This window comes from Cupressus sempervirens, chromosome 10 (assembly GCF_028749045.1).
Source record: "Cupressus sempervirens isolate cs-2001-9-10 chromosome 10, ASM2874904v1, whole genome shotgun sequence".
NCBI classification, from domain to species: domain Eukaryota; kingdom Viridiplantae; phylum Streptophyta; class Pinopsida; order Cupressales; family Cupressaceae; genus Cupressus; species Cupressus sempervirens.
The window spans coordinates 715,393,440-715,419,422 of NC_143127.1; the positions used below are offsets into that span (position 1 = coordinate 715,393,440).

Sequence of the window (25,983 nt, forward strand, 5' to 3'; positions counted from 1 at the left end):
CCCTACAAAATAGGAGACTGATCCTGTCACCTTGAAACTAAGTCCTAACGAATCTCCTTTGTCGTGGGCATCTTCGAGATGTTTGTCAGTGACCTGGCAGTTACTCATAAAAAGCACACGTCCTGAAAAACTAAGAAATAGGTTCAATGTCTCCAAAAAGTCTCTATTGGTCTTCAGATGCCTCTTGGACAACTTCCAATCACTACCAAAAAAGGGATACCTCCTAAATTTTAGGAACTTGTCATCGTGTCTCACTCTATATGCCCTATATGAGTCTCCTAGACACTCTATTGGCCTACAAGAACTCCAATAATAGGCCAACCCGCCATCCTCCTTATGTCGCCTAGAAAGGGGACATTAAACTAATTTACAATTTCTTGAGTTCAAGCAATTTCCACAAGTATTCTAATAAGATTAATTAGCCTATTTAGTTCCTATATGCTAAAGTCAAGAAAAGTGAATTCATTTATTTAATATCTAATATTATTTTACAAAGCGTATTTTTTGGGTAATATTGAAGTTAATAAGCTCCATAGAGTAATTCCGTTGTTTATTAATGAAGAGCATAGTTCCAAGACTCTTTGAGTCGCAACAAGTCCCAAGCAGAGTAACTCTACCTGAGTTCCAGGGGCATTGGACTCTCTAGGAACTCACTCTAGGAAAGACTCATTAGAAACTAGTATTTTGCCGAGTTTTTGCTAAGTCTTGCTGATTTTTTGCCAAGACCAAAGTCGGGTTAGTCTTGCCTAGTTTGCACTAATTCCGAGTCTTGTTGCTATGATGAAGTGTTTAGTAAACTAAAACAAGTGTAGGAAAATGAAAGGCATTTTGCAAAGATTCTAAAATTGTTTCTAAAGAAAATTTTATAGTTCATTTGAGTTATGATTGAATATTATTAATTGTGTAGATTTTGGAAGGCTCCCTTGGAGCTCAAGTCCCTAGAACAAAAACTCTATGGGTAAATATATTAGGTGGTGCAACGATTCTACCCTAGCCAATTTATTGAAGATTTCACTCAAGGATCTCACAATGTTTCAATTATTAAAAAATTTGAAGAAATTTGTGAATTCTTTGTAGAACAAGTTTCAGAAGAATTGAAGATTCATTTTAAGCTGGTAATTTGGACACTACTCTCGATGTTAAGTCTAGGAAGGGCCAAATCACCTGAAGTGATATTGGGCTGCCACTATAATCAAATCATTGGAGGTATTTAAAAGACATTTTATTCTATTTTGGTTGCACAATAATGGAAGATGGGACATGAGTACTACCAACAAATATTAAGATTTATATAGCTGCTGAAGCTTTGAGGATTCATGGAGTTTAATATTGGGCATTTTGTTTCTTATCTTGTAGCCAAATCTATCCAATTTGCCAATTGGGTTGAGTGATGTCTATGGACAAGGATAAGAAGTGTTGGACATGGGCACTTCTGCTAAATTGAGGACAAACATTTCAAAGTTTGGAATCAACCTTCCCCTGTTTACTCGACGTGGCACAATTACTTACTAATCATGGATACATTCCTAAGAATTTTAGACAACTAGGAATCATGGGTGTCACAACTTGGAATAAGTAGTTTTGTTATGCATGGCCCAAAAACCCGAGTTACTAGGTTCAGACCTTGGAGCTTAGGTCCGGGCAGGGTTTGTGTTTGGGCCTGTGGATCTACCCGACGGACCCATAAGCACAAACACGAACCCTACCCGGACCTGTCGTGGACCCGGGAAAATCTGGGAGAACTCACGACATGTGGGGCCATAAAGTGGTCATAAAAACATTTTTAAATGAGTTTTTTTATGTTTTATTTTTTCCAAACCCTAAAAGAATGCATGTTAGATACTTTTCATTCATCTAATCTCTCATTTGCTTTCTCATTTTGCTCTCTCACTTTGGTGTGGCCATTTTGTAAGTTTGAAGAGAAGGTTGTAGAGATTGTTCGTGGAGTCTCAAATCCTTCAAATAATCATTGTTGAGTGTTTTAGGTATGCATTTGATCCTTCCTTTTGCTTCTTTCATAGTTTGATTTTAGTTTTTTTATTGTTCTAATTTTTTATCAAGTTTTGTTTAAGTTTTGAAATAATTTTTAAAAAAAAATTTATAGATTGCAAGAATCATAGAATGAGTAGTTAGGGTTCAGTAGGTGGGGAGGGATCCCAAAGATTTAAAATTGATAAAAGCTCTCCTTTGTGGAAGTATACAACAAGAATTGAGCAATGTGTTGGAGGGGGAGGGTATATATGGAAATGCAATTTTGCCAAAACCAATATAGAAGCTCATATTACCGGTTTAAACATCATTTGATATGCTCACCAGGTCAAGGGATTAGCATGTGTGAGGGCCCCCCAAAGGGAGGCAAAAAGGGGTTTCCGGCTTCTCAAATAGCAGGCATGTTAAAAGAACAAGAAGAGGCTGATAGTTTAGTGACAAAGGAAAAAAAAAGATAAATCAAAGCAAAAACCACCAATACCACTCTCTCAAACAACCACTAGACCACATCCCTTCCTACCAACTCCATCTATGGATGAAGATGAAATAGAAACATCCCCATCCCACAAGAGAGGCTCATTAGATAAGGCATTTGAAAATGAAAAGAGAGAAATTGCTGACATAAAGATTGGGCATTGCCTCATTACAAATGGTGTTTCATTCAATCTAGTGAGATCACCTTATTGGAGAGAGATGGTGCAAGCAATAAATGAAGCACCTTGTGGTTACCAAGCCCTTGGATATGAAAAGTTGAGAACCACCATATTGCATAATGAGAGAAAGAAAGTAGAAAACCTCCTCAAACCAATAAGAGATTCTTGGATCCGAATGCGGTTGAGCATTGTCTCTGATGGATGGAAAGATTGCAAAGACCATCCATTAATAAATGTTTTTTAGGGTGGTTGATTGGGAACGGCAGGTAAAGGATGCAAATTTTATTGCCGAACTTCTCATTGAATCCATAGAGTCCATGGGAGTTGACAATCTTGTCCAAGTAATAACGGACAATGCTAAAGTTTGTAAGGTTGCAGATGCTTTAGTAGAAGCACGATATGAGCATATCTTTTGGACACCATGCACTATCCACTCCTTGAACTTGGTGATAAAGTAATTGACACCCAAATTGAATGGAAAAAAGTGTATGAGGAGGGTGAGAAAATCCAACTGTTTGTGACAAACAAACCATATGTCACAAGCAATTTTCAGAACTTTCTCCTACTTGGAATTATTGAAGGTGAATTTTAAACTTTATTTAGCTTCATTTATCATTTTAATTTTTGTGTCATATTTTACATAATTGAATACATATTTTTTTGTGTTGTTTACATATTTGATATTTGAAATGTGTTATTATATTAACTTACAATTTGAATTAACATGGTAATAGGTTGTTGAAACAAGGTTTGCTTCACACACAATCATCCTTAGACAACTTGGGAGGGTGAAAGAAGCATTGTGTCAAATGGTTATTAGCAACGAATGGGGTGGATGGAAGCAAGCCGATACAAAAAGGGCTAAAATTGTGAAGGATATGATTTTGAGTGATGATTTTTGGAATAGGTGGAATATGCATTAGAACTCACTGAGCCCATCATGTCTATGCTTCGGTATGCCGACACTGATGAGCCTTGTTTGGGGGACATATATGATGCCATGGACTCCATGCTAGAAAGAATGAAATCGGTAAGGTTAAATTTTTATACAATACTTTATCCTTGTTTATTGAGATATTTTTATTTTTTATTTTAATTAAGTTATTAATACTACATCAAGATAACTTACATGTACATCATTTGACATCCTAGGTCATTCAGCGGAGAGAGCAGGATCTTGAGGATACCTTGTACAATAAGGTGAAGAAAATTGTTCTACATCGCTGGAACAAGATGATTACACCTTTACACCTCCTGGCATATGCACTTTCTCCCAACTATTATAGTGGTGAGATACTTTCTATTCCTAGTAGAGTGGCACCATACAAAGACCCTGAAGTTGCTATTGGGTATAAGAGGGCATTTAGCAGGCTCTTTAGTGATCTTAATGTGGCATCGAATGTTAGGAGAGAGTTTGTAGATTTTGTCTCAGGCAAAAATGCAAACCCTGATGCAATCAATGACCGAAGTAGAATGGATGCCATGGGATGGTGGTACTTATATGGGCAAAGTTACATGTACCTCCAACCTCTTGCCATTAAGGTCTTGTCACAAGTATGTTTTTAGTTTTTTTTCCTTTTCTTATTGCCACTTAGCTTATCGAATTAGCACTCTTAAATTCCTATTGTATTGTAAAATTACAATTTCTAATTTTTTAAAATTGTGTTGGTTGTCTCTCTAGGTTGTGAGCTCTTCCATTGTTGTAATACTTCTTAAATCTGAAGTTACTACACAACTTCATGCTTCGAGTTTCTTGATCTCTAGAAGCGACTCTCTTTTCCTTCAACTCTGATATGTACAATAAGTGGGATGTAATGTAATGACCCTCGCTATAAAGGCCACAGAAACCCTCAAACTGAACTTAGGAATTTTGTCAAGCACTTGGCGTGTAACAGTAACAATATTCAGAATATGTAATTTCAGATTTGATACTTTCCGAATATAATCACAGAATTACAATATATATAAAGCCATTGAACTATATTTCAATTACAATGCAATAAATTCTGAAATTATTTTATTACCAATTCTGGACTGATTATTACAATGACTGTATGACAGCAAATTTACCCAAAAAATTGACATATATTTCAGAATGCAAGAACCTGGTTTGAAGAACTATGGAAGAACACCACGTTTTGCTGCAGATCGTTGATGAAGACCTCCAACCGCACCCCCAAACTGTCCTTAATTTGCTGCTGCTGCCTAAACTAGCAGGGCCGTACCAGGCCGTACCTGTACGGCTGCTGAAATAAAATAATATTAGGGTTTTGGGACCCCCAAATGCAAGGAAAATGGGCGCCTAGGGTTAGGTAGTAACCCTGTAAAACCATAAAAAATAACTCCAAGGGGTTGAGGAGATATGAGCAATTTTGTGGTTCCGAACCCTGCTTTGCCAATTCTGAAAATGCACTTATTCTGTCTTCAAACTCTTGTCAAATGCTTCTCCAATGATAGGGCAAATCTGAAATCCTTATTCCAACCAAAAACAAACCCTAACAACGAATTCTCAATAAGCTCCAATGAGATGGCTGAATACCAACTCCAATTATGCAACAATTCAGGTGATATTTCACACCCTCAAAGTCGCCAATCCAAGGGAGTGATTCGTTCCCAAAGATCGAATAATTTGCAGATCCAAAGTCCACAAATGTCTTCACAATGAAGAAGTAGAAGAGTTCTCCAATCCAAGCATGTCCAAATGAGAGGCCCAACCCTCTATTTATTCACTTTTCTAAGAAGTTGCTAGAACTTCTAGAAACATCCTTTATAATTTCTCATTATAATGCACTTTTTTATAATAAAGTAATTTTATAAAATAAAAAGTGCAACTCAAATTAAAATTATAACATGTGGGCCCCAATATCACATAATGATAAAATATAACCTCTTAACACTTCTTCAAGAGCAAGATATGACTATCTGATCCGCAGAATTGACTCTCTTTCCACACCATTTGCCTACGAGAGTCTGGAATAGGCAAATCCATGATCAATGCCATGTCGAACTAAAGAGGGGACATTACATGTAAAAGAGAATGATTATAGTTTGAAAACTCAGACTTAGCAACCGACTCGGTAGCTTAGAATAGGACTGAGACTCAAGACTAGGCGAAAAAAAATTGTTTAGCTCTTGGCATAGGAAAAACAAAAAGAGGTGTTTTAAGTCAATTTTTGACATTTCTTAAAAAGTTGCGAGTCTTTCCTAAAAACTTGCAAGTCCTTCCTAAAAACCCACGAGTCCTTGACTTTGACTCGCCAAGGCATTAGCTTGCGAGTCCATGGTGAGTCAACTCAGCTAGCCATACAACTCGCAAATCTTGGTGAATCCATGGCAAGTCCCCTGAGTTTTCTGACTTTAAGAATGATAATGGTTGAAAATGACAACATTTTGATGTTCTCTATTGTTCTTGACAAGTGAATTTGCTTCTCCACATGCTGACAAGTACCAAATTTTACATGGAGGCAAGTGTATATATATATTATGTACATCCAAACCAAATGCAAGAAGCATCCCGTTTAACAAGTTTAAAATAAAATAAAAATGGTCTACGACTTAGAAAATACCTAGAACAACTCTCAGTCGTTCCAAGCCAAGCATCCCCATAGGAATCGCTCCAAACTTCAAAAGAGACCCCCAAATCATACCAGCTGCTTGTGGTGAAAGCAATAATGAGTAGCCTCTTTCAGACATAACACTTCCAACACCAACAGTTACAGGAGTTCCTTCCACCTGTAAATCATTCAAAGAGATCACATATCTATCTATCATATAAACAAAAAAGACTTTGCAACAACAAATAAATAAAAAAAACTTCAATCTATAATTAAGGCCTTGCAACTTTATAAAGACTTAAAGATTGTCTGCACTAACACTTTTAATTTCATTCTTTTCCATATATATTGTAGGCAAAAAAGTGACTATTTTATGACTCATCCATTTCATTGAGTACAGTGCTACGAAATAGGATTTAAAAATCTGATCAACTATTGATGGTATGTTGTATCCACTTTCTACTAGTTCTGTTGTATAGCATATACTTGTGTTTGTCATTCTTTCTTAATAATATTTTGCTTTTGTGTGTGGGTGTGTGCAGCTGTGCATGTGTGTATGTGGGTGGTTTCATTGATATCCTATTATTTCAAATAGAAGCAATAACCTATTTTAAATGGTAAAATATAAACTTTCTGATTCACTTTGATATTTTCACCATAGAGATATGTATGTCCCCTTCTCAAGCATGATTGTGAAGAATTAGACCATTTTTAAGTTCTGACAAGCCAATTGGTGAATAAGGGAGAACACCAAAGTTCTGAGTTGATTTCCAACCTTCTGGTCAATCTCGAAAATTTCTGAAGAAGTTCTTTATTTTTAGAAAATCGCCCTATTGCATCTAACAGTCTTCAGGAATATCTTGGTATGGTCAAAAGTTGATTTCTATGTTATTTTGGTCTTTTGATGGTTTTGGTATATTAAATTAATTATTCACTTAAGTTGTCTAATGTTGAAACATTAAGAAGATTAATTATTCACATAAATTGCAGGATGTGAGATCATCTAGGTGCATGAGAAAATTGGGTCACTCAAAAAGACAATAAAATTGGTGTTTAAACCATAGTTCCTAGAATCGCCTTGAAATCGATTGAATCGCCGGTTTGGTGATTCGATTCAGGCCATGCGATTTTTTTGGAGCCGTGAATTGTCTTGGCCGATTTTTTGCCATGAATCGCTTGAATTGGTGATTCAGGCGATTCATGGCAAAAATCGCCTGAATCATCACCAAAAATCGGCTACGACATGGCATAAAGTTGGCTTAAATTTTTTTTTAAAAACACATTTTTTTTCTTTCCTTTTTCGCCTTTCCTCTTTGTTTTAACCCTAAAGAGCCTTCTAATTGTTAAGCATGAGTAGAAGAGAGGAAAAGTGAGAGAGAAGAAGAGAAAAGAAAAACCACAAGTTTCCAACCAGCAAGAAGGAAGAGCACCAAAGATATCAGAAGTCCATCTGAGGAGGCCATAAATTGCATTGGGAGTATTAAGAAGTCAATATCAACACTCCTCAACTCATTTGTAAGAGATAAATGCTGATTTTTTTTGCATGTTAGTGTATTATGCATTTTTTGTAAAAAAAAATTTAGTTTTCATTTGCAAATCTTGAATGTTTTTTAGTTTTACTAAATTGCAAACTAGGGTTTGTCGTTTTGTAGCTTTTGTTTATTAGTTTCAAACTTTGATATTTTACATGAATTTTCTTATTGCAGTAGTCATTTCCTTTCATTTTCCGCAATGGGTAAAAAAGATGAATGTTGGAAATATACCGAAGAGTTTTCTAGAGGAAACAAATTTCAAACAAAATGTATGTTTTGTAAAGAAATAAATTCTGGAGGTATTTATAGATTCAAATACCACAATGTTGCTATACTTGGACATGATATTACAATTTGCACTCAACAAACTGCTGAGGCAAAATGCACTTGTTTAGTGGCATTAGAAAAATATGAACAAGAGAAATTGAATAAGAAAATGCAACTTGAAGAGTTAAGGGCTATTGGCTCCCATGCTCCCATAGCCGCATCTGCATCTGCATTAGCTTCTGCATCCGTAGGTTGTGTTGGAGAGAGTTCTTCCAGGCCTCCTTTTCGTCCTAGTTCTAGTGCTCATGTGAGTGTTAGTGCTAGTCGGTCTTATACGAGACTGAGTCCAACTCCAACCTACTGCAGCCTAGAGTGCGAAAAAACAGAATGAATAGTTACTTTGTGCCCCGCACTACTCCTGGCTCACAACCCACGCTTGAGGGCATGGGTTTGAATAAGGAGATTCATTATGCTGCCAAAAAAGAGATTTGCAAATTTTGGTACTTTTGCAACATTTCATTTGTTGCTATCAGGTAATTTATTCTTTTTTCTTTGTTTTCTTTAAGGTTAAACTTAAAAATAAAACTTTAATTATATCTACTTGTTTTATGATTCATTGATTAATCATAGATTTTCTTTACAAGCTTACGTAATGATTTGACATCTAAATTTCTAATTATTATCTATTTGTGATAGGGCTCTTTATTGGGAAAACATGATAGATGCAATTGCTATTTGTGGTTTGGGGTTTAAAGTCCCAACTGAGGCTGAGTTGAGTGGATACCTTTTGGATGATATGGTAGAGGATATGAGGGTTGAATTTGAGAAGAACCAAAAAGAGTGGATCGAAAAGGGTTGCGCCATCATGACTGATGATTGGACAGATAGGAATAAAACACTCCTCAATTTTCTTGTATTCTGCGGAGGTGATTGATCATTCTACTTTCCTACATACATAATTGTGAATTGTGATTGAATATTTCAAATTTTGATTTGTTGATTGCTAATTTGTTGATGATCCATTATAATTCGTTGTTTTGTAGGATATACCATGTTTCTCAAATCCATTGATGGTTCCGCTCATATAAAAAACGCCACATACTTATGTGAGGTTATTGAGGAAGTCATAGCAAAGGTGGGGGAACAACATGAGGTGCAGGGTAAACTTTTACCTTTTCAAGTTTTGAAAACAAATTTATTTGAATTTTGAACTTTTTCTAATTCTAAGTTTCCCAAGTTCTAAGTTCTAACATGTTTGAATTTCTAATTAACTTAAAATTGTTGTAGGTAAACTTTTGATGGAGAGACACCCCACCATATTTTGGTCCCTTGTGCGGCACACTACATTGACCTCATGTTGGAGGAAATTCACAAGCTTGAGTGGGTCAAGTCATGTGTCGAAAGGGTAAAATATATATGCAAGTTTATTTATAATCATTCATTTGTCCTTAGCACAATGAGGAAGTACATAGGAGGCAAGGAGTTAGCTTGTCTAGGCATCACGAGGTTTGCCTCAAATTTCATCACAATGTAATCCTTGTTGACATCAACGGATGACTTGAGGAGCATGTTTGTTGGGCGGGAGTGGATTTCATCTTCCTATGCTACGACCACTGCAGGGGTAGATGTGGTGAATTGCATATTTGATAATAATGGTTTTTGGAAACCTGCTAAAGAAATCCTTAAAGTAAATTTATTGCAATTTAACATTTAGTATTTTACAGTTTACTATTTAGTATTTGATATTTAATATTTAATTGTTTAATGATTTAGTTTTACTTTAAGTTATATAATTTTATATTTAAGTTTTGACTCAAATTTTCATTTTACTTTATATGCAAGTCACTGAGCCCCTTGTATCTCTCCCATGAACTGTTGATGGGGAGAAGCCCTTTATGGGCTACATTTATGAGGGCATGGATAGGGCCAAGGAGACCATTAGAGTCCAATATGCAGGAGTGCAAGAGAAGTATGCCCCTATTTGGGATATCATTGATAGGAGATGGCAAAATCAGCTCCATCGACCCATCCATGTAGTAGCTTACTTTTTGAATCTGGAATTTCATTTTCGTCCTGACTTCAAGGCATATGAGGAGGGTTTCACCATCTTATATACAGTGAACCAGAGGTTGAGTAGTGATGAGAATAACATAGCTGCAATCATTGAGCTCAACAAATTTAATAATAAATAAGGGTCACTTTTCTCTGGCAAGATGGCCACAGATGCTCGTACAACAATATAGTCAGGTAAAAATTAAATAATATATTCATGAATCTAAAGTTTATGACTTATAAGTTGTGCATTTTAAATTTTAATTGTTGATTATGTAATTTTAAAGTTGTAAATGAGACTAATTGTTTTTGTTTTCCCTTATTTTAGATAGATGGTGGCAAATGTTTGGGCCCACAACCCCAAAACTTCAAAAAATTGCCATCCTTATTCTGAGTCAGCCAAGCAATGCTTCTGGATGTGAGCACAGTTGGTCCATGTTCGAGCACATCCACTCGAAAAGGAAAAATAGGTTAACTATGCAAAGGTTGAATGATCTTGTCTTTGTTCATTACAACCTTTATCTTAGGATCAAACAAATTTTGGGCGTTGACTCCTCTCCGATCATTTTGGAGAAGATTGATCTAGAATCAGAGTGGCTCACAGAGGCTGTGGATCCAGTCTTCACTGAGGAAGACCATGAGTGGGTTGACTAGGTGGATATAGAGGCTAAGGCTGTGACCATGGCAGAGGAGGCAGCTAGAGCAAGTTTAGGCACTAGTAGACGCACACGCGCACGCACAAACATAGGTCGTAGCGAGTTATTCGTGAGCCCATCTTACATGCAAGGGATATGGCTCGGCGGTCCTCTAGGACCTACCTTAGACGCCTTTCTAGTAGGCAAACTAGATACTCAGAGGCTGAGGTTGAGGCTGCGAGCAAGCTTGAGGATGATGATGAGGCTTGAGTTGGAGCCTTGTTTTTTCATTTTGTTTACAGATATTGATACTGATAGACATGCGTTTCATGGATCTTCATCTTAGATTCTTACATACATTTATGATTTGATGTCTTCTGGATCTTCATCTTACATACATTCTATAATTTGAATCATTATGATCATATGATTTCTATTTACTTCAGCTAGCCTACAATTTACATTTTAGATGTAACATAGTTATGTATGTGATGGATTTATCATTTATGTTTCATGTTTATGTATGTTAAGTTTTAACTTCTATTTGATGATGTTATAGTGTCTTTAAGTTATATTCAATAAAATGTGCATGAAATAAGTTTTAAATTGTTAAAATCTCTAAATTTAAAGGATTTTTTTTAGTTTTCCGATTCATAGCCGATTCATGGCCGATTCACAATTCAATTCTGCCTTGCCGATTCCGATCCGATTCCAATTCTCGTTACTTTGGTTTAAACAAACCTTGTGCATTTTTTAGTGTACATAATTGCAATAAAGGCTTAGAGTCTTGCACACGGCAGAACATAGCAGAACTATTTGTAATGGAGTAGTTTGTGAGATAGTGCACTTACTCGTTGACGAGGCCTATTACAACAACTAGGACTCCCTCACACTTACAACAAGAGAGCATTGTGGGATGCCCATGGGCCAGACTTCTTGTAATGTTCGCTTTTTGGTATAACTGGAAATTATAGGGTAATTACTGGATTTCCTTATATTTATGCTACTGACTTAATTAAAGAGTACATAATAGAACATATATATTATCAATCACAAATAATGCTTGCTGTCTCAGATGTATAGAATGAAAGATCTACTAAAGTGAGTTGACATACTTTTTGATATAACAATGAAGTCAACAATGGTTTTTATTATATTGCTGTTTCTGATATAATTCTTCAAATAACTGATAAATAAATATTGTGTGTGTGCACATGCGCGTGTCAGTATTGCTCCAAGCAATATAGTTTGACGTTTCTGTAATAAAAACTAAATACATGCAAAGGCTGAGAATAGTATCACGTAGATCGATAGTTGTCATCTCTGCTATTGTAGATATGTACATCGATAGTTGGCATATTTACAAACTTAACTTTGATTATTGCCTGCACATTGATATGCATTGATGGATGGTGTTAATGGAATGGTGGTAGCTTGAATATCTCACATTTACCTTAAGAGATTGTACTAGCTTGGTTGATGTCGATGGCTAAACTAAGTCTAGTAGAGCACAAATATATCCACAGTTTCTTGCATTCTAGGAATAGATTAGCTTTCTAAACCCTTTCACTTGCAATTTATTTGGTTGGAAGTAGTTAAAATAGTAGCTGATATCTATTGAATGAATAGCCTAAGTCCCTTGTTATAACCAGCATATCACATCATAAAACTGAGTGAAAGTCCACGACTAAGAAGGAACCTGGAGGTTGTCTCATTTGATCACACAATTTGTATACGTTGGTTAGCATATGAGCATCGTAATTCAAGAGAGATTTGGTGTTTCATCTTGGAAGATTAAGTATTCGATTATGTATGTTGTAGTAGAAAAGCTTTCACATCAACAAGTCCTTCAGCAGGAAAAACAATAATTGGTCACAAATTAATATTATTTTTTAGAATTCACTAGGCCCCTTATTAGTTAATTTAATTCCCTTGTCAAAAATTAGGGACACTGCATAACACTAGGTATGAGAGTATCATTTGGGAAACATAGTTCATCATTGCATAAATGCAAAAGAAGACATAACACTAGGTACGAGAGCATCATTTTGCCAACATAATTAATTCATTATTGCATAAATGGAAAAGAACCACATTTCATGGCAAAATGAGTACAAATTGAAAAAGGATATATTCAAATATTAGAAGAACTTACACTATAATGCAAATGGGTACCATAAGGTTTTCCAACAACATCCCCAATATTTAAGTATTCCATCAGCTACATAAGAAATCAAAGAGTGATATTAGCCTCGAAGAGTGATCTGTAGTTCCTCATGTGAAACAGGGGATAAAATAATCTGAAATACACTTTAAAACAAGAAAACATGGAGCTCCTAAATGGACTGGCAAATGATATCATACAGAAAGTAAACATCTTACTTGATCACTCCTTGGACCCATGATAGAAAAGAAGCAAGTCTTGCTGGTGATATCTTGAACTTCAACCTTATCAGCAAAAAATATGTACCTGAACACATTATTTGCAAGAATTACAACTAAAAACATAAAACTAAACTCACATAAATCAATAAACGATGTGGTGAGATGGAAGGGTTTTGAGCTCCAACTTTATTTTTAGGACTGTTAACCAGAATTTTTTTAAAAAGTTATAAGATAAAAATAAAAAATAAAAAAATAAAACTAATATATCCCTATAAATACAATCCCAACACATGGAGCTATAATTTTCCCTCACCAACATATAGAATCTTATGCATATATGGAAGGTTGCATGACATTTACTTTTAATTATCATTTTTCAATTAAAACCCCACTTCCACTCAAATTTTCTTATTTGACTAAATCCATGAGACCACCTGCTTGAAAAAGGCAGCCCACTCCCATGGGACAATATCCTAAAAAAAAGCGATAATTTGTTAGAATAAAGGCAAGACTGCTTTCATTTGTTCCTGTAGAATCTCTATTTCAAATAAAAATTATTTTGTTTACGGAACATGATGGGCAATGTAGAGTGCTTCTCATAGGTTTTGATTGGCTATAAAGTTCACTGAGTTCAAAGAAATAACAATAAAAAACTTGAAGGTCATAAAAAATGATTAGGACATTGTGCAATCATATATTCAACCCTAAAATAAATATTTGAAATAATATCTTTAAACCATAGTTCCCAAACTCACCCAGACTCAATGAGTTGCAAGTTGGGTAACCTTGGATGAGTCACAAGTTGACGACGGGACTCGGCTATCAAAACTTAAGTTATGTGCAATACAAAAGCATAAAAAATCATCATTTTAACTAAGTTTTTTTTTGTTCTAAATCTTCATTGTAGCCCTAAAAAGCATTTCATTTCATTCTATTGAGAAGAGAGAAGTGTGAGATTAGAAGAAAAATAAGTCCATAGGAGTGCAACCAACTAGGAGGTAGAGTTAAAAAAAACTTTAACAAATCACATTGGGACAGCATAATTCTTGCACTTAGAGCATGAAAGAGTCCATATCAGCAATTGCAAAGAACTCTCGTCTCATTTCAAAGAGGTAAGTGTTAAATTTTCTGGAATTTTTTTTGGATTTTCTAATAAACAATCTTTATTGTTTTTTCTTATTTTTAACTTTCCAATTCCTGAAGCAAAATGTTTTCCCTTCAAATCCAAATTTCGTCCTTCAATGAATGAACAATAGAAAACCCTACATTTTTTTAAGTAAAAATTGTAAATATGTATTTACAAATTATTCTTAAAAATATATAGGATTTGCTGAATTTTGTTTGTTTGAACTTTGAAATTTAACAACCCAACACGTCTTTTGGACAAACCCTTTTTTGTGTTAGTTTATAAACCACAATTCACAAATGGTAATTTGTTTTGTAAAACGTCTTATTGCAGCAGCCTTAACATTGGAAAACAATATTTTTCCCTAATGTCTACTCATAATCTTCAATATAAATCTAAGGCTAAGAAAACAGGTCAAAGGGATGCGGCTTGGCAATATACCAAAGAATTTCTTGGTAAAACAAGATTGCAAGTGACATGTAAATTTGGTAAAGAAATTAATCATTGCAGTATCAATAGATTTAAATGTCATATTGCTTAGATATGTCGCTATGATACTGGGCCATGTAAATTAGCAATGTAACCCAAGTGCGCACACCCGGGTCAAAACCCTAGTGCACCCAGTGCGCGTAAGCACCCGGTGCAGGTGCGTCATGCACCCAAGTACCCCCGCCAATAGCTTTTCTGCCGCCGCACCAGTCGAGCACCCGAGTGGGATGTGTTGCTCGAGTGCTTCCTAGGTGCTTGGGTGAGCGGGTGCTTCCCGGGTGCTCGCAGGGTGCTTCGAGAAGAGGCTGACAAAAGTCAAAAAAAAAAGTGTTTTTACATTTATTTTTGTTTTTGTTTTTTAGGCATGCTAACCCTAATTGGGTGTGGGTCCCATGTGGTCTATTTGAAGGCTTAATAAGACCAATAGACATCATTTTCATTTCACCATTTCATTTCATTGTTTTAGAGCAGCAAGGAGCTAAGTGAGAAGAGAGTTTGGAGGAGCTTGTGAGAGATTAGTGGGTGGTTTTGCAAGGGATTGCAAGATCAAGAGGAGCAAGAGGAGCAAGAAGGATTGATTTGGCAAGTGTCTCCTCAAGTTCAAGGTAGGGTTTTTTTATTTTACTTATTTTTTTGGTTTTAAAAATCAATTTATATTTTTTAAATTTAGTATTTAGTTTTACTTTCAAGTTTCAACTTAAATTTTTGAATGTTTCATTTTTGAATCTTGTTGATAGTTGATAGTTCTTAGTTCTATGATTTTTATTATCTATATTAATTTTTTATTTTTTTCATTGTTCTTAAAATAAAAATATGGCAATATGGCATATGCTGAAACGTATTTAGTATTTACTTTTACTATTTAGCTTCATTTTTTAATATTTAAAATTTTTAAATAGTAAATGCTAAAATTAAATAGTATAGTTTTAACTTATTTTTACTTGGGCTGAAATGTATCATGATCATTTTTATAATTTTATTTTCATTTTGTGAAATGCAGTTTTATAAATGGCTTCTAGATCTGGCCAAAGTGCAGAAGAGATGGAAATTAATGAGGCGAGTGCATTTGATTATGAGCCTGAAGGACGTGATCATGGGGCTGATGGAGGTGGTCAATCTAAGCCTGAGGAAGAGCCTCCTTATGTTGCACCAGGGGTGCCTTCTATTGATTGCCCTTCAGAGATTTTGACAAAGTATGCAAGGGGTCCTTATGGTTTGGCAGAATTACAAGAGTTAATTCGCACCTTCTTTTTTGGAGTGGCTATGGTGTGAACCCATGCATATTCTTGTCAAATCCTGAGAAAGTCAAATACAGAATTGAAGTGAACAAACTATGGGGCATTCCTGATGATAGTGATGTTCCAGTGCCTAGATCTTTGTCTGCTAGGAAACAGGTACAGAATATACAGCAGTTATAGGGGCAGCGAGATACATCTACTCGTATCTTGCATCAAAGAGTAGGGACTATGTCACCTACACCATCATTTTCCTCATCTACACATAGTTCAGCAAGGGACAGCAGTGGGGGGAAACGAAAAGCAACTACAAGTCGTAGTGGTGGTAACCCCATTGCTCATTTAGTTAGCATGCATGCAAGGGACCGGTTAGATGATGTTGTTGGTGATTTCTTCTTTGCCAATGGCATCTCTACACATGTGGCTCGATCTCCCTATTTTGTGAGGATGATGTCCATGGCAGTGAATGAGGAAGAGCCACCATATGTGCCACCAGGTGACCACAAGCTGAGGACCACAGCGTTGGATAGAGCCTATGACAAGGTTGGGATCTTGATGGAGCAGATGAAAGCATGTTGGATAGAGTCAGGCTGCAACATTATCATGGATGGGTGGACTGACATTAGTCATCATCCACTCATCAACATTATGGTTACATGCACCGAGGGCCCATACTTTTTGAAGGCAGTTGATTGTTCAAGGCATTGTAAAGATGCTGATTTTCAGTTTCATGTGCTTAGGGAAGCCATTGAAGAAGTTGGACCACGAAATGTGGTCCAAGTTGTGACAGATGCAGCATACGTGGGCAAAGCTGTAGGGAGGCTTGTTGAGGCAGCCTATAGGCATATTTGGTGGACTCCATCTGTGCATGCCATGAACAATGCACTCAAAGACATGGGGAAAATAGAGTTGATTAGAAAGGTGGTTAATGATGGGAGAGTGGTGCAGATGTTTGTCTACAATCACCATACATCACATGCACTTTTCAGGAGCTTCGCAAAGAAGCAATTCCTGAAACTAGTTGAGACCAGGTATGCATCATATTATATTCTCTTGGAGAGAATGATTGAGTTGCAAGAGCCATTGCAACTCATGGTTATGACACAAGAATGGAATCGATGACCCGAGTCCAGAACAGAGCAGGGGAAGAGGATAAAGGAGACAGTGAAGAGTGATCAGTTTTGGAGTGACACAAAATACATAGTCTCCATCATTACTCCAGTGTTTCAAGTGATCAGATATGGAGATGCAAATTCACCTAGCCTTGGAGAGGTTTATGAGTGCATTGATTCCATGCTTGGGCAGATGAGGGTTGTTGTGCGTGAGAGAGACCCCACTCTAGCATTCTATACGAAGCACATTGAGCCTATCATTCACCGTAGGTGGGAGAAGCTGAACACTCTTTTGCACATGGCTGCCTATGCATTGAACCCGAAGTGGTACATACCTAGGCCTGGTAGAGTCACACTGCTTCAGGATGATGAGGTGAAGAATGGGTTCTTTCGATGACTTGCCAAAATGTATGATATTGAGACTACTATGAGATTCGCACCGAGTGGTCTGAATTTGCTAGTCTTTCAGGTAATCCTTAAATCTTGATTCAGTGCTCTAAACTCTTTATAATTATAAATTCTTTTAATAATTAATTGTTACTTATAAGTTATAACTTTATTTATGTTATTTATAATTTTAATATTATGTTGTAAACTTTAAAACTTGTAACTTGTAGGATACTCGGATATTGCAAAGGTGGATCTCAAAACCATGGCACAAAAGAATCCCATTTTGTGGTGGAAATGTCATGGGTCACAGAAGTTAAAGATCACCTCACTAGCCATCTGACTGCCTTCTCAGGTTTGTAATACTAATAACTAATTCCAGCCCTTTATAATTTTAACTTGAAGAGTTTTACTTTGCTGATTTTAATTTATGATTCATTGATTCAATAATTATTAATCATCGATTTACCATTTATCATTTGTTACAAATTGTATGAACATTTGTTTGTAACTTGTAAGTTGTAACCCTCAACTTTGTTATCTCAGGTGTCTAGCTCCTCAGCAACATTAGAGGAATTGGTCCACCTATAGCTTCATTCACTCTGTTAAGAGGAACAGACTTACCTCTAAGAGAGAAAAGAAGTTGGTTGCTGTACATGGTTACTTGCATCTCAAAGATCGCAAGACACGCAAGTACAAGGAGAGCCCTACAACATGATGGGATGTGGAGCCAGAGGATCCAACTCAGATTGATGAGGATGCCGATGCAAAAGCCAATGTAGGGCTAGTTGGTGTTCCTTTAGAGGATCAAGATCTTACCCACAAGGAGTCTAGTAGTTCCAATGATGAGGACTTCAGCATAGGGGATGATTAGAGAGCACTTGAGATGATTTGATTTTGTTGATTGTACTCACTTTGATATGGCTATGATACATTATTATTATTTCATTGTTTCATGCTATTTGGCTCATTGTCATCATGAGCATCTTTATGATATATGATATTCATAGAATCATATTTGAACAATGAATTTTGAATCTTGCATCTTGAACTAAGTTAATTTGTTAAATGGTCATTAGTAATGGTTATGAAATTTCAAATTTCAAGTTTGAACTTATGGTTTGTGAATCGCATTTCAATTTTCTCTATTCATTGTAGTCAACTATATTTGGTATGTTAATGTTACATTGTTATATAATATATTGAAGTATCATTTCATAATTAGCATTTTCAATCATATATTATATATATACTATGCAACCCCCCCCGCAAACCCCCCCTCCGCTCCCCTGCCACCGCACCCCTGCCGTCCCCCCACCATCCCCAAATTGAGGCTTTTTTTTTCCCGCACCAGAAACTCGTCTCGACGTTCCCCCGCACTGTCGCACCCCCGCACCGGGGAACACTGTAAATTAGCACTTTTGAGGTTGTTCTTGTATGTTATGTGTAACTACAAACATTTGAAGAATTGAAGAAACCAAAGAAGAGGCAAAGGGAGGAGTTAGTTGGTACTGCTTCCTGTTCATCCACATCCATACCATGTGTTGGAGAGGAGTTTTCCATGCCTCTATATCATCCTAGTGCTTCTACTTCTTCTCCTATTGACATTGTTAGCTTTGCATAGAGTTAGGAAAGCTAGGGTGGACAATTATTTTGTGCCACGCGCTACTCCTGGTTCAAATCCCTTGCTTGAGAGCATGCCTTCGAACAAGGAGGTCCATTATGTTGCCAAAAAAATACAATTTGAAAGCTTGGATACTTTTACAACATTTTATTTGTCACAACCGGTGTAATGTCCCTTGCTAGGACTTTAATATAATATTTCTCTATTTGCTTCTTGCAAGATTATTTCTTGTATTCTCCTATTTCCGAATGATATCTCAATGCTTAAATATGTAATTTTTATTCTAAGAGTCATTTCTTTTTATATAGTACATTATATTGATTATATTAGCAATTAGATTATAGACTATATTATATTTATAATATATCAATTATATTTCTTATTATAATACTATACATATAATACATTATATATATATATATATATATATATAGATTATTAATCTAAATATTATATTTTATCGCTTAATATAATAATTAATTATCATATTAATATATTATGCACTATTATAATATGATAATAAATTATATTATACCATTATTAATATTATTTTATTATTAGGCAAGGGCCTACAACACAACAGTAAACTTGTGAGCCTCTTATCTAGGAGGTCTTGGGGTCGAATCTACTCGAGCTTAATAAATACTAATAATTAATAACAACACATAATAATATTAAATCTTGGCTTCGGCCTCTTACCGATCAAAAAAAAAAACAAAACATTATATTATTATTTATTCAATTATATGGATCTTATTGATGGTGATATCACAGCCAATGACTCTTTTTTATTTGAATTTTTTAAAATTTTAAATTTATGGTTCGAACTTTTTTTTTGTCTAATGAATTGTTATAATTTTATTATACCTTCTTATTTAATCTACTTGTAACAGGTCTCCTCACTGGCAAGGCATGATAGATGTTGTAACCATCTGTAAGGCAAGGTTTAAAGCCCCTACTAATGCTAAGTGGCCCCTTTTCGTTAGAAATGATCAGAGATATGAAAGAAAACTTAGCAGACCATAGAGTGTCTTGGACCAAAAAGGGTTGCACCATCATAACACATGGTTAGACAGATAATAAGAATATGACACTCCTAAGTTTTCTTGTTTCTTGCAAAAGTTATTGATCATTCTACTTCTCTAAATGCATTAAATAATTTCAATTTGATTTAGTGATTAATAATATAAATTTTCTAATTAATGATTTATTAATTGAGCATTATCCCACTTTATTTTTCAGGATCGACCATGTTTCTTAAGCCTATTAATTGCTTCCTCACATATCAAAATGATGGAGGAGCATCTTGGGTATAAGGGCAATCTTTCATCACCCAAAAGTATTATCTGGTTTGTCAATAAGGGCTATCTCAATGCATAGTTGTTATTTATGAAAACTTACTATTTTGGTAAGTTGGTCGTTGGAGCTCTAAATGTTCAAATTTCTTCCTTGGAGCTTCACTTTGGATACATCAGCTTGCTAGTAAAGTTTCATTGCAAGTTCAAGTCTAGTTTTGTAGATATTGAAAAAATTTGGTACTAGCGGCAGGGTACAAAAACTTTGAACTTAGTTTTGAAGGTTTTAGAGGCTCTGAAAGGGGGTCAAAACTTGTCTAGCTAGAACTTGTTTGAATCAAGCTCTAAAGAGAACTTTACACTATTTCCGAAAAAGGGTTATTGTTGGTATAAATAAGCATTTACTTATTACACGTACTTAAGTTCACTTAGGTTAATGCATTATTTAATTATTTTGCATTATTTTATTATTATTTTAGGTGAGACACTCAGGAGTTTGTGTACTCTCATTGAGTTACGCAACTCTAATTATGCACATGGTGTCTACAATACAGGAGTATGCATCATTCACTGAGTTGTCATGTTGACAACACAGTTATCCGCATTCATCATTTAGCACATGTTGTCTACACCACTGATTTGCGTGCTACACCATTGTAGGCTTATCCTCACATCATTGCACTTAATCCGGTGCTCAATGGAGGATAACCCATATCTAGTGGACATGTGCCTGGTTGTATGACATATCATGATGCTAACTTCTATACATTCTAGAAGAAGCTCTTCTGAGGCCTTTATATTCAGGCACTCCTAGTGTACTCTCAAGCAGTTATTGAATGAATATCGTCATTCTGATCATACTTTGTCTATTTTGGTCTACTGTGTCCTTGTGTTGAGTTGTTTAGTTCTTGGGTGAATTCTGGCCTAAGCCAAATTCTTACATGGTATCAGAGCTGAAGGAGATTCTCATCACATAGCTGTTTGAGATCGTTCATGCTTCAACACCTCAACATGCATCCGCAGGATCCGCAAAAATTGGGAGCGTCTAGAGCCAGATCTGACCTCACCGTTGCGTCCGGAGCGTCGATTCGGTGAAGATTGACTATAAATTCACCTATATTAGGTGGAAGTTGATCGTGAGGCAAAATTTTTTTGCAAATCAGAACTTGGAGGCCCCGATTTGCAATTGGGTATGGTCATTTTCGGATCTAATTAATTCATTTTTTAGATCTGAATATTTTTCTTCTCTGTAATTAATTGCAATTAATTTTCGAATCTAGATATTTTCGGATTTATTTTTATAAATCAGGCAGAGAAATTTTTTTTGCTGAACCGGATAGTGACACCCTGGCTCGGCTCTATATTTGGTGTGGAGGAATATTGTTATGGCAAGGATATTACATCTGTGGGCATTATATAACCCGCGGGCCGTACCTGCTAAATCCGCCAAAGCTTTCAAATCCAGCAGGGCCATCAATACCACTCCACAGAAAACCGGCGACCCACCACACTCCTCGGCGATATCCTCCTATCGGCGGTAAGTAGTATTTTCCCGGGGACAAGCCAAGCTCGACACCGGCGCTATTGGCTTTAGGTTTTGTGCTATGAGTTATTGTTTTTATAAACCCACATACTTCCTCCCACATTGAATGTGGGGCAAAAACCCCCATCTTTGACGTCACAGACCTGTAAAACCCGGCAAACGCTAACAAAGCCTGAAATCCGACAACGTGAGGAAGTTCCGGCAGCGCATAGCAATCCAGCAGCTTGAAAATTCAGACCTCCGCGCGTGGATAGACCCGCCATCTCCCACCTATGACACATGTCGCGAACTCGCGCCAGCCATGCAGCAATTTGTTATTCGCCCACGCCTCAGATCCACATCAGATCCACGTGGAACCAAATCAACGTACGAGTGCTTGCACAGATAGCAATGACTGTGCATACAGTCAGACCACGTCATCATCCTAATCAGCATCTAGTCAGCGTACGATTTTTTGCCTGTCACCTGTCCATACAATCCGTACAGTGATGACGCCATCATGACATCACACTGATGTCACCGAAGGCCGAAGGGATGCTGACATCATCATTTCCTACACTTAAATTTGACACCCGTCAGGACGCCATTCCAGGGAGAAATTGAATTGTTGTGATGGCCGTATGAGCGTCAAATTTAACCCCGTCATTTGCTGATGCAACCCCACTCCAGATTCATTTTCAATTTTGCAATCCGACTTCGGGAGGTCATATCTCAGACATCCGGACTACAAATCAGGTGCGATTTTTTTTGAAATTGGGTAGAATTTCCTAAATTTTTCAGTGGTGCAGCTATTTTCTGGTTTTGGTGCACGAATTGATCAGAAATTGCATTTTTTGGTGACTGTACCTGCATAATCCTGCATTTTGCAACTTCAAATGCTCTGTACGGGCACATCTGGAGTTGAAAATAGGTTCTGTTATTTTTGAAAGTGCATTTTTTTTGTCTACTTTCCAGATTTGGCATCAGATTGTAGAGTTTTGTGGACAAAATTGTCACTTTCAGCAATAGGGCCTTTCTTTGCTTTGTAATGCTTCAGCATTGTAGCACATTATAAAGTTTCAAATTTGTACTCCATTAAGAGGTTGTAACAAGCAAAATCAGAAGTCCACGAAGGCCAAAATTGGCAAGTGGCCCATTGTAATCGCACTACTGATAAAGTGCCCAAAGCATCTATTTTGGGGGGGTTTCTTGATTTAGTGAAAAGGGGGGGTGTTCTTGGTGTTGTGTTCTCTCTTTTCTGCACTTTTCTTTCATTTTCTACATTATGGGCAACTTTAAGTTTTCTAAATTAACTCCTGATAACTATGCTTTGTGGTCAATCAAAATGTTGTATCACTTAATACATAATGGAGTTTCACAATATGTAGATGGTACTCTTCCTAAACCAGCAGGTGATAATGTGTTTGCAAGTGATATTTCAAATTGGGTAGCCATGGATAGGAAAGCCCTAGGTGATATATGTTTGGGGGTAGAGGATAAAATCATGTATTAAATCAAGAAATGTACTACATCCAAGGAAGCTTGGGATACCCTCGAAAGCCTTTATGGTAAAGTGTCTGAAGAGGATGTGTTCAAAATTGAAGATGAGCTTGTTTCCTTAGATCCTAAGTCGTATGACTCCATCCAGGATTTCATCATCAAGGTGAATGAACTAAGGACAAAGCTTACTGATTGTGGGAGTTCTATAAAAGATGACAGACTAATCTATCTCATCCATAACAAGATGCCATCAGAGTATTCCACATTTGTATCTTCTTTTAACACCTCTAAGACTACCTTAGGGTCTACCTACAAGAACGTCACTTTTGATGAATATGCTAAATTGTTGGATGATGAAGAAAAGAAGTTGAAATCAATGGGGATTCTCAAAACACCTCAGTCTAAAGCATTGGTGGCCAACAATGAGGGTTCTCAAAATTCAGCTACACAATTTTCAAATAAAGGAAAGGGTAAGAAGAAATGGAAGAAGGACAAATTAGAGGATGCAAAAAAGACAACACCACAATCCAATCAAAAAGGCAAGTCCTCGAATTCCAACAAGAAAGGGGACAACAATAAGCAGAAGAAGAAGTGTGCTTATTGCAAGAAATAGGGTCATGAAGAGCATGAGTGCTATCTTAAAAAGATTGATGAATTAACCAACATCATGAAGAAACATAATGTTTCATTGCCTAATGCTTACAAGGAGAAGGGATCTTCAAATTCAAAGGGCAAAGGGCAAGCAAGGGCAAGCACTCATGGCTAATTCAAACTCTTCAAAGGAATGGATATTTGATTCAGGTGCCTCATATCACATGGGTTCTTCAAAAGAGGATTTTTCTTCAATGAAGTAGTCAAAGGTACTGCACATCTTCATGGGGAATGATAGCAAAATGGAAGTTGAAGGGAAAGGCAATGTGGAGATGGACAATGGAGAGTTTCAAGAGGTTCTCTATGTTCCAAACCTAAGTTCAAATCTCCTTTCAATCTACCAAATCACTCACCTTGGAGATGGACATAGAGTTGAATTCCTTCCAGACTCAGTAAAAGTGCACAGTCTTAAAAATGATTCCTTGGTTGCAGTGGGGAAAGTGAATGATCACAAGAGGTTGTACTCTTTCTCTCATTTTGTACCCACATCTTCTTCAAAGGCCTTGTTATCACAATCAAATTCAAACATGCAACTATGGCATGAGCGGTATGGTCATCTTGACTTCTGCTATCTTCAACAACTTTGCACATACCGAATGGTGAAAGGTCTACCTCAAATCAACTTTTCTAAGGGTGAGTGTTCAACAGATTCAATGGATATGCATCCAGAGGGGAAGTTACAAAGAGGGAAGTCTTCAAGAGCAACTGGTGTTCTACATATGGTTCATATGGTATTAGCAGGTCCTTTTGCATTCAGCCAGGGTGGCTACATACCTTAGTTGATGACTTTTCAAGGTTCACTTGGGTCTTCTTTCTGCATAGTAAGAATGAAGTGTTGGACACATTTCTAGCCTTCAAGGCTCATGTAGAACGGAAATCCAAGAAAGCCATCAAAGTACTCTGAATGGACAATGGAAACATGGATGTGAACAAAAGACTTAAGGACTTTTGCAAACATGAGGGCATTGATCTTCAGACTCCGCCAACATTCAATCCGCATAAGACAGATGTTGCAGCATTGAGAATCCGAACTCTTAAGTCTATGGCAAGTTGCATGATTCATGCCAAGTCTCTCGATCCATCATTAGAAGTTGAAGCAATCTCAAGTGCCACTCACATTCTTAATCGTTCTCCTCATCCAGCCTTAGATGGCAAAACTCCTTTTGAGGCATGGTGCAGTAGAAAACCTATTGTGACACACTTCAGAGTCTTCGGTTGTCCTGCATGGACAAAGATATCTTTCGGGGGATGCAAGGCACAACCATCTTGGCCTTGTACTTTCATTGGTTACGAAGACAGTGTGAAGGCATACAAACTTCTAGATCCTAAGACATATCAGATATTTGTGGAGAAGTATGTACGTTTTGAGGAAAGTTCACCCAGCTTGTCCTCTACTCCTCTCCGCACCTCATACAATGTGGAAACTGATAGTGATTTCAGCGATAGTGCTTCAACAGATTCAAACACGTGGAGATCTATCGACAAATACAGTGAGAGGTCACTTCATCAGTTCAATCCACATGCATAAATTGCCACAATGATAAGTCCAGAACAGCAGGGTACATCCAGTCTTCCAGATACAGGTTCAATGACAGATTTGGGGGACAGTATTAATGATCTGCCTCTTCCTCTTGATGCAAAATTACCTTCTTCAGTTGTCACGAGGGTTCCATCCAACTCTCTTGTTCATTCTCTACATGATCAATCCTCACAGGTTGAAGTGATTGTGGATACTTATGATCAGCAGTTGCAGCAGGGTTCTTCATCAATACAAAGACAGACAGTTCTTTGGGACACGTTCTTCAGCCAGTTGAGCAAGTTTCAGAGACATCACTTATCCATGGGATTCTTTCCACACATAGCGGAAGCATCTCATTTGTACCCTTGGCATTGTTTCTTCCTAAGGGGAGGAACGCCATTCTGCAGTCTTGGATCAGCTTCTTCATCGGAGCAGTCACTGTTCGGCATTCTTCTT

The 25,983-nt window shown here is 36.7% G+C and overlaps 1 protein-coding gene across 1 annotated transcript in view; it reads right to left on the bottom strand.

Annotated features, from left to right (window-relative positions):
• Positions 1 to 25,983, bottom strand: part of LOC149535827 (putative transferase At1g60990, chloroplastic) — a 299,942-nt gene that overhangs the window by 41,554 nt on the left and 232,405 nt on the right. The window contains exons 7-9 of the mRNA XM_089803727.1: positions 13,065 to 13,152; positions 12,838 to 12,903; positions 6,209 to 6,374 (exon numbers count right to left, since the gene is read on the bottom strand). Of these exons, the coding sequence (XP_089659853.1) occupies positions 6,209 to 6,374; positions 12,838 to 12,903; positions 13,065 to 13,152 (320 nt within the window). The remainder of the gene's footprint in view (positions 1 to 6,208; positions 6,375 to 12,837; positions 12,904 to 13,064; positions 13,153 to 25,983) is intronic.